The sequence below is a fragment of the Chelonoidis abingdonii genome, chromosome 3, assembly GCF_003597395.2.
Source record: "Chelonoidis abingdonii isolate Lonesome George chromosome 3, CheloAbing_2.0, whole genome shotgun sequence".
Classification (NCBI taxonomy): Eukaryota; Metazoa; Chordata; order Testudines; family Testudinidae; genus Chelonoidis; species Chelonoidis abingdonii.
The window spans coordinates 141,433,827-141,448,223 of NC_133771.1; the positions used below are offsets into that span (position 1 = coordinate 141,433,827).

The 14,397-nt window shown below is 41.1% G+C and overlaps 1 protein-coding gene across 3 annotated transcripts in view; it reads left to right on the forward strand.

The window, feature by feature from the left end:
• The window catches only part of RYR2 (ryanodine receptor 2), a 749,362-nt gene that overhangs the window by 321,409 nt on the left and 413,556 nt on the right, over positions 1-14,397 (forward strand). For all 3 annotated transcript variants that reach the window (XM_075064183.1, XM_075064184.1, XM_075064185.1), the window contains exons 13-15: positions 9,982-10,146; positions 12,535-12,656; positions 13,609-13,792. In XM_075064183.1, coding sequence (XP_074920284.1) covers positions 9,982-10,146; positions 12,535-12,656; positions 13,609-13,792 — 471 coding nt within the window. The remainder of the gene's footprint in view (positions 1-9,981; positions 10,147-12,534; positions 12,657-13,608; positions 13,793-14,397) is intronic.

The window sequence follows — 14,397 nt, forward strand, 5'->3', positions numbered from 1 at the left end:
GCAAGCTGTTCCATGTGAATGTCCTTTTGGCTTCTGGGAGCAGAGTCTGCCAGAGTGGAACTATTTGCACGATTGCAGCCCTAAGTAAGTAAGTGAAACTGCTATAAAAATATGCCTTTAACAGTAGTTTGAATGTGTGGGGTTTGTATATTGTAAATAAGACTTCGAAATATAACCAGCATTTTCTTTCTGTGTAGTGGAAAAATATCATTACATAATAAATATTCAATTTTATCATATTTTTTCTTTCCATACAAAAGTCTCTTCTTTTTCTCCCAGTAACTTTTAAACACCCCCAGATTGTTGAGTGGGCTGAAATATGTCAATTTTAATAAAATGCTGCATTATGATACACTTGTAAGTATTACGCATCCAGTCTGACTCTCTTTTTAAAGAAGCTCAGGAAATCCATTAAAATGTCACTTGAAAACACAAGTCATACTTTAGCTTTTTATTCATTGACATCTGACAGAATGTCAAAGTCAAAGAAATGCCACAAAAATTACAGGAAGGGGATGATGATAAAGGGTAAAATTCCAAGAGTAAAACTTAATTATGTGAATCTTTAGTATGCATATTGCACAGGCACTATCTAGAAATATTGAAGTAAAACATACTTTCAAGTCTAAGTAGGTTGAATCATGCATATTCAACACTGATATTAAGATACAATTCTATTATTTTAGTCTTTAAAAATATGAAGTGGTGTGCACAGAAAAAGACCTGTATTTATGATTATGTCCTTTTGAGGCAAGTTGTTCACCAGGCTCAATTTTGGAAGATTTTGTTAAAATTGTTCAAACTAACATTGTCCAGTTAAGATGGCTTTATGGTTGCTTTACATCACTGGAGTGGAGCATACGAGTGAATTCAGTTCTTTGTATTCTGATTTAATGAATGGAGTGTGAAGAATTCTAAACTTTAGCGTCTTTAGAAGTTGGTATGCTGACAATGTCACAAGTGTGATCTCAGTAGGATGGAGATATAACTATGCAGAGCTCTTGCTTTGTAACTGTAATAAAGTTAATCACACTGGGAAAAATGTCCACTTGTTCGGGGGAGGTGGGGGATAGCATGTGATCGTGTAATTAAGGGCTGTATCATTACAAATAAAGTGGCATGGGGTCCTTCACAATGAGGAGACTGTCCCAGCATGCATCATGCCACTACCAAATCATAGTGTGATAATTGGAGCCTTTTCTTAGACAGCAATCCTCTCTGACTAGCTGATTTATATTAAATCATATGATGAGTCCTCTGAATCTGTTTAAACTGTCTGCATATGTATTATAGGATGACCAGATGTCCCGATTTTATAGGGACAGTCCCAATTTTTGGGTCTTTTTCTTATATAGGCTCCTCTTGCTGCCCAACCCCCCATCCCGATTTTTCAGATTTGCTGTCTGGTCACCCTAATGTATTACCAGGAAGGCATCGTCCTGCTCTGACTTTCCCTGGAGCACCCTCCAGTTTCCTCTTACCCTCATGTGCAGCCCAGCTCACAACTGCCTCCTCTTTGCCATGCTACTTCCACTTTCCCCTATACCCATGCCTCTTCTCACCATCTCCTCCTTTCCAGTTTCCCATCTACAACAGTCCATCCTTCACTCTCTTGCTTTCCTAGCCTCTATATTCTTCGCACATCATCATACTCAAAATATGAATACAATTCATATTATACAATTGATATAGGAATGACCTATATGAGGCAATACCTGATGGTCCCAGAGTGCCTTGTAATACTGATTACAATTTATGTGTTTCAGTTCATTCTAAACAAAAATTTATAGAGTAAGTGAATGATGTTAACCGTAGTTGTAGCTTCCATTCCACCTCAGCTATGTTCTAGCCATGTCTTTATTCTCTCTACCAATTTGATATTTGTTAAAGAAAGTAGAATATTTTAATTAAAACTTTCCTTTCCCTTTCCATATATATCATGTTAAGATGATGCTTTACAGAATACATTTATTAATACACATTTTGAATTAACAAAACAATGCATTGAGTGTTGTAATGCCCTATATTAGTAGGGACAAATGTAAATGTATTTTTTCTACCGTAGTTACCCATGTTCAGTTGAGCCTTGTCCTCTTTATAATACACCTCTACCCTGATAGAACGCGACCTGATATAACATGCATTCGGATGTAATGCGGTAAAGCACGGGCCCTTTAAAGTGCCACCCCAGCCCTGCTGCTTTACCGCATTATATCCAAAATTTGTGTGAAGCCACGGGCCCTTTAAATCACCACCTGAGCCCCGCTGCCAGAGCTCCGGTGATGATTTAAAGGGCCCGTGGCTCCTCACAGCAGCTGGAGCTCCGGGCCCTTTAAATCTCCGCCGGGGCTCTGGCAGCCTTGCTGGGGCGGTGATTTAAAGGGCCTGGGGCTCTGGCCACTGAGGGGAGCCCTGGGCCCTTTAAATCCCAATCCGAGCTCTGCTGATGGAGCACCAGTGGTGATTTAAAGGGCCTGGTGCTCCCTGCAGCGGCTGGAGCACTGGAGCCTTTAAATCACTGCTGGAGAAGCAGGTCCAGTCCGGCACGGTGTACCGACTCTTGCCGGTACGCCATACCGGACCAAACCCGATATAATGCAGTCTCAGCTATAAGGCTCCCGAGGACTGCATTCTATTGGGGGTAGAGGTGTACTGCTTTTATCTGTTTCTGGACATGAGAACCTAACATGGCCACTTTTTCAAATTTTGTTTTTGTTGGAGTGTTCTACCTCTTGTCCACAGGAGAGAGACAAAAACTTCCTGTGCTTAAAGTCTGTAGTAAAGTCTTAGAGAGGTCGAACTGAGAAAGACAATCTTAGACTGTGGAAGTACAGAATACTAACATGGATAAATGCCTCTAGTTGAAGGAGACAAGTGCTTTTTGGCAATTCAGAAGCTTGAAATCAGTTTTTTATTTGTTCAAGTAACAGTGAGACCTAATGTGGTGATTATTGCATCAGTATTTGCACACAACTTGCTACCTTGCCTGCTGTGTGGAGAAAGGGGTTTCCAGCGCCAGAGCTTGCACCTTTAAAACCTCTCACCTTTACATTCTAAGGGGGTGAATCAGTACTGCAAAGCTGACCAACACCACCTTTTTGCAGCAGTTTCTGACCTTGTTTCCCCCCCAGCTCCATAAAGCACTACTGCCTTCCTCCAGCAAGCCTGGACAACGGCCCCGCTGCTTACAGAGCAAGGCAGTCGAAACAATTGGACCTAATGTGGTGATTCTTGCATCAGTATTTGCACACAACTTCCTAAGCTTTTGCATTTTTACATTACACTACATTATTTTAAAATGTAATACAACACTAAGAGAAATGATATGAATAAATAACATATCTATAGCAAACACCCACGATTTAATGAGTTAGAAGTATATTTCTACAATCAGTATCAGATGCATGAACAAATCAACTATTACAATATATCAAATAATTGACTGGAAGAAGAAAAGAATTTAAATCATCTCAGGAATTCAAACAGAGGAGGATTACCATCTGCATCAAAAGCAATTTAAGAAAGTGAATCAATGAATATATTTTCTTAGGATGCCTAATGTTACCAAACTTAAGTGTAAGAATTCTCTGTGAACAATAATTTCAAACTTATTTCAAGTGCTTCAAAATGCATTTATAATTTTTGTAGGAGGTAGAAATCCAGTCGTATTTGGGAACAAGATCTTTCTGATAATACTCATGACTACTCCATTTTCGTAAGGAGTGCATTGCAAATCCCTCACTAAATTGGAGATTTGTTTTTCTCTTTAATTCAAGACAAACATCTCTTGACAGCTTCACTAGCAAGTTGCCTTTCCAGACTGTTTTTGTTGCTATGCTGGAACCATTCTAGTCATTCCCAAAGTGTTGGTGTGAAAGGGTGGAACAGCCAAGAAAACGTCAATAGCTACCACCCTATTACATGACTCTGTAGCGGCTTGAAGGAAGGGGCATGTCCTCTTTGTATCTGAGCAAGGCTAGGGAAAGATCTTTGGAGACTGCAGCTGATGTTGGTCAGGGGAATCACTTTGTTCTGTGTTGTTCAGGTTTTTGTGTTTAAATAATAATTGTGCCCACCAGCTTACACTTGGTGGAGAATACATACAAACAGTTACTACAGCCTGAAGACAGAAATAGGTAGAAAGGCCCTGTTGAAATGGCTGGGGAAAAGATATCAACCACTGTAGTAGATGCAGCAGCTCTTGGTACAGAAGCAACAACACAGCAAGCACAAGCAGCAACAATAGTCTCAATTGCAGCAACAGCAGTTCTACTGGAACTCTCAGATGAGGGTGATGCGTTGGTTACTTCTGTGTGGGGGAGGATTTCTTCACTAAGGGTGTGTCTAACTACGAAATGAGCTTGATTTAATAGAAGTTGATTTTTGAAAATCGATTTGATACAGTTGATTGTGTGTGTCATAGACTCATAGACTCGTAGGTCAGAAGGGACCAACATGATCATCTAGTCTGACCTCCTGCACAAAGCAGGCCACAGAACCCTACCCATCCACTTTTATAACAACCCCTAACCCATGACTGAGTTATTGAAGTTCTCAAAAAATTGTGGTTGAAGACCTCAAGCTGCAGAGAATCCACCAGCAAGTGACCCATGCCCACGCTGCAGAGGAGGGTGAAAAACCTCCAGGGCCCCTGCCAATCCGCCCTGGAGGAAGATTCCTTCCCGACTCCAAATATGGCGATCAGCTAACCCTGAGCATGTGGCAAGACTCACCAGCCAGCACCCAGGAAAGAATCTCTGCAGTAACTCAGATCCCATCCCATCCAACATCCCCTCACAGACCATGGAGCAATTATCTGCTGATAATCCAAGATCAGTTGCCCAAATAAACTATCCCATCATATCATCCCTCCATATACTTATCAGACTTAGTCTTAAAGCCAGATAAGTCTTTTGCCCCACTACTTCCTTGGAAGGCTGTTCCAGAACTTCACTCCCCTAATGGTTAGAAACCTTCGTCTAATTTCAAGTCTAAGCTTCCTAATATCCAGTTTGTACCTATTTGTCCTTGTGCCTACATTAGTACTAAGCTTAAATAATTCCTCTCCTCCCTAATGTTATCCCCTGATATATTTATATAGAGCAAGCATATCCCCCCAGAGCCTTCTTTTGGCTAGGCTAACAAGCCAAGCTCTTTGAGTCTCCTTTCAAGGCAGGTTTTTCCATTCCTGCGATCATCCTAGTAACCTGTCTCTGAACTGTTCCAGTTTGAATTCATCCTTCTTAAACATGGGACACCAGAACTGCACACAGTATTCCAGGTGGGTCTCACAGCGCCTTATATAACAGTACTAACACCTCCTTATCCTGCTGGAAATACCTCGCCTGATGCACCCTAAAACCGCATTTGCTTTTTTAACGGCCATATCGCATTGGTGGCTCATAGACATCCTGCTATCAACCAATCCCAAGGTCCTTCTCCTCGTCTGTTGCTTCCAATGTATATCTAAATCTAAATATATCTGATGCATCCCAATGTATATCTAAAATTCTTATTATTAATCCCTAGTGCATGACCTTGCACTTTTCACTATTATATTTCATCCTATTACTATACTCCAGTTTACAAGGTGGTCCAGATCCTCCTGTATAGTATCCCGGTCTTCTCTGTGTTAGCAATACCTCCCAGCTTTGTGTCATCCGCAACTTATTAGCACATTCCCGCTCTTTGTCCAAGGTCAGTAATAAAAAGGTTAAATAAGATCGGTCCCAAAACGATCCTTGAGGGACTCCACGTAACCTCCTTCCAGCCTGACAGTTCACCCTTCAGTACGACTCGCTGGAGTCTCCCTTTAACCAGTTCCTACCACTTACAACTTTCATATTCTCCCCATCTTTCCAATTTAACTAACAGTTCCCCATGTGGAACCGTGTCAAATGCCTTACTGAAATCGAGGAAAAGCGCATTAAGTCAGTGGTGTGTGTCCACAGCACTGAGGCTAGCATTGACTTTCGGAGTGTTGCACTGTGGTAGCTACCCCACAGTTCCCACCATCTCTGCCATCCATTGGAATTCTGTGTTGAGCTCCCAATGCCTGATGGGGCAAAAACATTGTTGCGGGTGGTTCTGGGTACATGTCATCAGGCCCCCTCCCTCCCTTGCTCCCTCTGCCCGTGAAAGCAACAGCAAAAATCATTTCCTAGGTTGCCCTTGCGGAAGACATACCACGGCAAGCATGGAGCCCGCTCAGCTCACTGTCACTGTATTCTCTTGGGTGTTGCTGGCAGATGCAGTACTGCATTGCTACACAGCAGCATCTCCTTGCCTTGCCTGCGGATGAAGACGGTGCAATATGACTGCTAGCTGTCGTCATTGTCTTGTGAGTGCTCCTGGCCGACCTTCATGAGGTCAGTCGGGGCTCCTGGACAAAAATGGGAGTGACTCCAGGTCATTCTTTCTTTAAGTTTCATCTAATGGAGATTCAGTCCTGCCTGGAATATCATGCCAGTCTGAGGCTTCTGCTCAAGCTGCTTCTCCCAGTTGGCAGCACCTACCCCAGCCTACCCCTTGCTCCCATGGCTCATGAAGCCTGGACAGTAGTAAGGACAGTTCAACTATAGGCTGAGCAAGTGCTCGTTGGTGCAGTTTACTGACTGGTTAGACCTCAGCGAAACCAATATTCCCATTGTTATTACTGTTTGCTGTATGCTCCACATATCTGTGAGTAAGGGAGACGTTTAGGGCGGGTGGAGGTTGAGCAAATCGCCTGGCCACTGATATGCACAGTCAACACCAAACTGGTTAGAAGAGCACAGCAGCTGTGCTGTGCATCAGAGAAGCTTTGAAAACCAGTTATGTGACTGGCCAGGCTACAGTGTGAAAGTTCTGTTTGTTTCTCCTTCATGAAAACCTGCCCCGTTGGTTCACTCTACTTCCCTGTAAGCCAGCCGCCTTCCCCTCCCCCCTCTGATCTCTATTTGCAGAGGCAATAAAGTCATTGTTATTTCAAATTCATGCATTCTTTATTAATTTGTCACACAAATGGGGGGACAACTGCCAAGGTAGCCTGGGAGGGGTGGGGAAGGAGGGAAGCACAGGGGTGGGGTAGTTGTAGGGGCACCCCCTAGAATGGCATGCAGGTCATCATAGAAGCAGCATGTCTGGGGCTGTGACCCGGAGCGGCTGTTTGCCTCTCTGGTTCTTTGGTAGGCTTAATACAGCACTACTGTGAGTCCCTGTTACAACCTCTGTCCATCATGCCCTTGGAGATTTTTTTAAATATTCCGGCATTTTGTCTTTTGGAACTGAGTTTGGATAGCACAGATTTGTCTCCCCATACAGCGATCAGATGCAGTACCTTCCTTTCGGTCCATGCTTGTGCTCTTTTGCGATTCTGGGATTCCATGGTCACCTGTGCTGATGAGCTCTGCATGGTCACTTGTGCTGATCAGCTCACCACGCTGGCCAAACAGGAAATGAAATTCAAAAGTCTGCAGGGCTTTTCCTGTCTACCCGGCCAGTGCATCTGAGTTGAGAGTGCTGTCCAGAGCTGTCACAATGGAGCACTCTGGGATAGCTCCCAGAGTCCAGTACCGTCAAATTGCATCCATGCTACCCCAAATTTGACTCAGCAGGGTCGATTTCAGCACTAATCCCCTCGTCGGGGAGGAGTACAGAAATCGATTTTAAGAGCCCTTTAAGTTGACAAAAATGGCTTCATCATGTGGATGGATGTCGGGACTGTGGGACTATTAAGAGTCCTCTTGAAACAGGCTCTTTCCTTGAGACCAGTGGCTGGGACTATGAGGGCATAGCCAGAGGTAACAAAACTGAGACTGTAAAGACTCCCACTGGGCTGCAGGGCCTGCTTACAATCTGCCAGGATGGTCAAGACTGGGGCAGACCCTCGTCTCAGGGCTGGGGCTGGATATGAGGGATCAGCGGTATGTAACCAATCACTTAAATCAGCCTCTGTATCACATTATTGGAGGGTAGCTAATGTAACGCTGATTTTAAACAAAAAAAAAAAAAAAGGCTTCAGAGGTAATCCTGGCAATTTCAGGCCAGCAAGCCTAACTTCAGTACCAGGCAAATTGGTTGAAACTATAGTAAAGAGCAAAATGATCAGAGGTACAGATGAACCAACACAGCTTTTGTAAAAGGAATTCTTTCCCCACCAATGTATTAGAATACTTTGAGGGAATCATCAAGCATGTGGACAAGGGTGATCCAATTGGTATAATGTACTTGGACTTTCAGAAAGCCTTTAACAAGGTCCCTCACCAAAGGCTTTCAAGCAAAGTAAGCAAACACAGGGTAAGAGGGAAGGTCCTCTCATGGATCAGTGACTGGTTAAAAGACAGAAAACAAAAGGTGGGAAAAAGGGGTAAGTTTTCACAATGGAGAGAGGGAAATGGTGAGGTTCCTCAAGGATCTGTACTTGGACCTGGCTGTTCAACATATTCGTAAAAGATCTGGAAAAAGGGGAAACAGTGAGGTGGTAAAGTCTGCAGATGATACAGAATTATTCAAGATAATTAAGTCCATAGCTGCATGCAAAGACTTAAAGGGATTTCACAAAACTGGGTGATAGCAACAAAATAGCAGCTGAAATTCAGTGTTAAGTACAACGGAATGCACACTGGAAAACATAATTCCAATGATATAAAAAAATGATAGGGTTTATATTAGCAGTTAGCACTCGAGATCTTGGGATCATTGCAGATAGTTCTCTGAAGATATCTGCTCAACGTGCAGCGGCAGTCAAAAAGACTAACGTTAGGAACCATTAGGAAAGGAATAGATAAGACAGAATATATCATAATGTCACTTTATAAATCCATGTTTCAAGCACATTTCAAATAGGACAACCAGGACTGCATGCAATGTCTCAAAAAAGATGTATTAGAATTGGAAAAGGTACAGAGAAGGACATCAAAAGTCATTAGGGTCTGGAACAGCGTCCATACGAGGAGATGGGGACTAATCTACTTAGAAAAGAGGTGACTAAGGTGGAGGGGATTTGAAAGATTTATAAAATCATGAATGGTGTGGAGAAAGTGAATATGGAAGTGTTATTTACCCCTTCACATAACACTTGAACCAGGGGTCACCCAATGAAATTAATAGGCAGCAGGTTTAAAAGGAGGTACTTCTTCACATGGTGCATATTAGCCTGTGGGACTTGTTGCCGTGCAATGTTGTGAAGGCCAGAAGTATAAGTGGGTTCAAAAAGAATTAGATACTTTCATGAAGGATAGGTTCATCATTGGCTATTATCTGAGGTGGTCACGGATGCAACCCCATGCACCAGGTCCCATAAACCTCCAGCGCTGGAAACTGGGAGTGGATGACAGGATGAGGTCACTGGAAATTGCCAGGTTCTGTTCATTCCTTGTGAAGTATCTGGCATTGGCCACTGTCAAAATACAGGCTGCTGGGTTGGATGGACCATTGGTCTGACCCGGTATGCCTATTATGTCTAGTGTTTTCAGAGACACAGTTGTATACTGGAGCAGACTTCCTTGTTTTCTTAACCTGAACTACTTTGAGATTTGTCCTACTGGTGTTGCTTGTGCAGAACTCCTGATGTTTGAAGGTTAAGTAAGATGAGCAGAATTTGTACCTCTGAGGAATGCTTTGCAGAGAACATAGGCTAGTAAAACTGAAATCTGATTAACCAATATAAGGTCTGATTCTGCATTTTGTTTGTACCGGTTTTATGCTGGCTCACTGGGATTAAACTGACTGGAAAATCAGATCATAGAATATAAAATATGTTCTTCAGTAATGCTCAGCTGGATTTTGTGTAGACAAGATCTCTCTCTCTTCACTCAAGTATTTGGCTAACAAGCTAGTGGTGTTTATTGCTTCCTCCTTTATTAATCATTTTAGCAATGAGGGAATAGATCAATGTATACAGTGTTCTTACAGTTCCTTCAATCAAAGAAAATAACATCCAGCATTCATTTTGTTGCTGTGTTTATTGATTAATTGTGCTTGCACCTTTTTTCACTTTAGGAAAAACTGGATATAGGGATAAGAAAAGAGGTTGATGGAATGGGAGCACCTGAAATAAAATATGGTGACTCAGTATGCTACATACAACATGCAGACACAGGCCTGTGGCTCACGTACCAGTCTGTGGATGCAAAGTCTGTAAGAATGGGATCTGTGCAACGCAAGGTAAGACTGTGAATAAAGGTACATTTCATTCACTCACAACTGTGTGCGACATGAGAAAAATGTGAAGAAAATCAAAGGCTGCTGTTAATTTCTACATCTCAAATATTTTAAGCCATCCTTTAAATCAAATATTAGGGATTGTCTTCACTGCAAAATGAAATAAAAGTATTATCTTAACTCAGGTTAAAATATCAGTGAAGACAGAGCAATTTGGCTCCCCTATAGGCTTTTAACTTGAACTGCTAACCCGTGTTGAAAGTCAAGTTGCTGTGTCTTCACTGTTGTTTTAACCTGAGTAAGCTAAGTAGGGTTAGCTAACCTGAGGGTACATCTAGACTACTCGCCGTATTGGCGGGGAGCGATCGATTTCTCGGGGATCGATATATCGCGTCTCATCTAGACGCAATATATCGATCCCCGAATGCGCTCCCGTTGACTCCGGAACTCCACCAGCGCGAATGGCGGTAGCGGAGTTTACAGGGGGAGCCGCGGACGTTGATCCCGCGCCGTGAGGACGAGAGGTAAATCGATCTAAGATACTTCGACTTCAACTATGCTAGCTGAAGTTGCGTGTCTTAGATCCTCCCACCCAGTGTAGACCAGCCCTTAGTTAAGAAGATGTCATTTCTTGCAATGAAGATCTATCCTAAAGTGTGTGTAGTCATGTCTCAAAAATCAAGATGGCAGCATGCATCAATTCCTAACAAAACTAAAACTAAATCCAACTATTACTGTTAGTCTACAGCTGTTAGCTTACAAATGTTCTTGAATTTGATAGTGCTCAAAGGGAAACTGTTTATCTCATTGCAGGAAAGAACCATATAACAGTTTGAGAATACTCACAGTGCCATGTAGAATTCAGTTCTTTAGTGTTCTATAGTTGTGGTTGAGAAAGCACTTGCATTCAATGTCCATGCTTTCAGGTGTTGGCAATATTTTGAAAATGTTACCTTTTGTGCAGAAATTTTTTATTCTTATTTTAAGCCCAGAGGTGTATTCCCCCCCCCCCCCGCCCAAAGTATGATGATTCTATTTGTGATTATCTGAGCATTGAAAAGGAGGGAAAAGGTGCTTTTCACTCTTGAGCCAAGTTTCAGACGCTATATAAGACATTTTTTTTTAATTTTTAAATTTCTAAAATGGCATGAAGTTAATTCTTAATGAAGAAAATGCCTGGGATAAAATAAACTCTGCGTTCACTTGGAATGTTTGTCTGAAATAGAATTTATTTGAATGAGTTCATCAGATAAATGCACCAGCAGTTTGTCTTTCTGTTTTTAAATGCATCTTTAAATATTTAACCAGGAAGGTGGCAACAACAACAATGTAATATTATGATTAAGATTTTATACTCTCACACTCAGGAAATTTGAAGTTATAGTTTGCACAGCAACTTGGACACAGCGCCTGATCCAGAATGCATTGAACTCAGTAGAAAGACTACTACTGAAATCAGTGTGCATTGGATCAGGCCTAGGATGACCAGATATTGAGTGTGAAAAATCAGGACAGGGGGTGAGGGGTAATAGGACCCCATATAAAAAAAAGTCCCAAATATCGGGACTGTCCCTATAAAATTGGGACATCTGATCACCCTAATCAGGCCTAATGCAGCCAAGTAATGGGAAACCATAACTTTGATTTTTTATTCTTGTACCTGTAAAATCTTAAGTACAACATAAACACAGCTCTGTTAAGAAAAGTGTGGTTTATTTATGTTGTTCGTATGTACAATTTTTTTCACATAAAAAGTATCCTCAAACATTTACAATAGAACATTGGTGTTTAAGAATGTGTTAACTAACATAGTTTAATACACTAGTGTGTATGGGATTTAATACCTTTAAAAACATAGTAGTTAGTCATGAGCAAATCTAGGCTTTTCTCTAAGTATCCTGGGTGTATTAAGAAAGAGGGCCAGTAAAAGGGTTGGTAGTCAGGGTCAGCAAAAAGCCCATTTCTGGAGGTGGCTGAATTTTAGAAGGTTTTATGTGCAGGTGGATAAGGGGAAAGAGCTGACGTTCAGCATGGTTCTTATTCCTAATTTATGCCCATGTATTTACTTTCCTATGGAGGTAAAGCCATATACATTCCATATATGACCTTAATGTGGAAAATGCTAACTTCTGATGACTTTGTAAGTAAGCCTTTCAGAAGTGGTAGTACTAAAATTGTCATGGAACTGGACATGCTTTAACTAATACTAGTGTATAACGGTACCAGACAGTAAAATACAGACTAATCTGATTTTAATTAACTTTGGTTTCTCTGTGTGTATTTTTGTATTTACTCCACCTCTCCCCTCTCACTACATATTTTACAAATAAGGAACATGGAATTTCCTTATGTTTTTCTTTGCAATGACTGGTCTTTGTGTTTGTATTGCAGGCTATAATGCACCATGAAGGCCATATGGATGATGGGTTGACCTTGTCCAGATCTCAGCATGAAGAATCCCATACAGCACGAGTCATCCGTAGTACAGTCTTCCTTTTCAACAGGTTTATAAGGTATGTTTTAATGTGGTCCCTTTTTGTCCTCTTTTTCCTTTCCCATGTCCCACCCCAAACGATCATTGACATCACAGTGAGCAATTTAACTTTGCAAAAAAAAAAGACCAATATTTGTAATAACAGTCCTTGTAATTCTTTATCAACAATCAGCAAAGGGGAATCTGCAGAAGAACTACAGTCCATTTATTTTCTCCATTTCTGATCTTCCTTTCTCTTTCAACCTTGATATAAATTTATAAACATGAATGTTGACATTAAGGTTCAAATTAAGCATAAAAGAAAAATTTCACCTGCCAGAATTTGGGAGACTATCAAGCAGGCCATACACTGCTTTATTTTCTAACTGTAGTTAAAATTTGATATCAAAAAACGAATTGATGCTTTTGGCAGGAAAAATGAAACAGTAGTGTCACTGCATAAAATAGTAGCAGTACAGTACAATAACTGTTGTAGATGGGCACCAATTATAGCCCTCATCCTTTCTGCTTAGAGTTTTTTATGATTTTGTTTGTACTGGTTGTGAGTAATAAAATACTGAGTGTGACTCCATTCTGGCTGATATATTTTTATGTTCTTATTGCCTTATGAAGCTCTTCATTTAGCGTGTAAATGAGGTGACAACACAGAAACACTCTGAGTAGGTGTATAAGTTGTGTTTCCTTTGTTTTGTCCCTGATGTTTCCTTCATCACTCCAAATATGGAGGTGAAACACCAAGAAATATCTATTCTGGTTATTTAAAAAAAGCTGAATGGCACTGGTATAAGTCTCTTTTCCCAGCTCTCTTTTCCCAATGCATTTAACTTACTGTTCGTGAGGAGGAAACATTGAGAGGACAGTGTCTTAGAGCAGAGAACTCACGTCTGATTTTAGAGCAGTGAAGAGAAAAAAAGACAATGACAAATCAATTCATTTCCAAAACTTAGAGAAGTGTTTGCAACTCACTTTAGGGGCCTTGATGCTCTCAGCAAGGAAGCGAAATCTTCCACAGTTGACTTTCCCATTGAGTCAGTCAGTCTGAGCCTTCAGGATTTGATCGGCTACTTTCACCCACCAGATGAACATTTGGAACATGAAGACAAACAGAATAGACTAAGAGCACTGAAGAATCGACAAAATCTCTTCCAGGAAGAGGTAGATTTTTTTTCTTTACGTTGTTACTGTACTTCCCACATTGTGTACACCAGTAGGGTTTTTAACTGATTTGACCTAACAATAACATAACATTGGGTGTCTTGTGGGAAGCCCAGGTTTAGGAGCAACCATGGAGCTCAGTATGCTAGGGGACCACTTTTAATTTTGAAAACCAGCTTTTGGGAGGACATTTTGATATTAAACTACCTGTTTTAATGGCATCATTTTGAATATCTGATTTCTTTGTGAGAGTTTCATGGATGATTCATGTAACTGGCAATCTGTAATGCTGAGCCTAGTTTTAGTAAATTTCTGTTGCAATACATCAATTGTTAGAATCTAAGCTGATAAATCTTTTCAGTAATTTTTTAAAATTTATTTTTATTTTGAGATGGCTGCACATCTGATCCTAGCCTTGCTTATGTGGGATATCCATTAGTTTTTTAGGGTCTGCTCCTGCCTGTGATCTGTATTTATTTGGATTTTTTGGAGGGGAAATTAAAGGTTTTATTTTCTTTCCCTTTTTTAAAAAAGAAACCATTTTCTGCACATCAGAATTACTAAGGTGCCATTCAGGATTCCGGAATTATGATCTTATGTTCTCC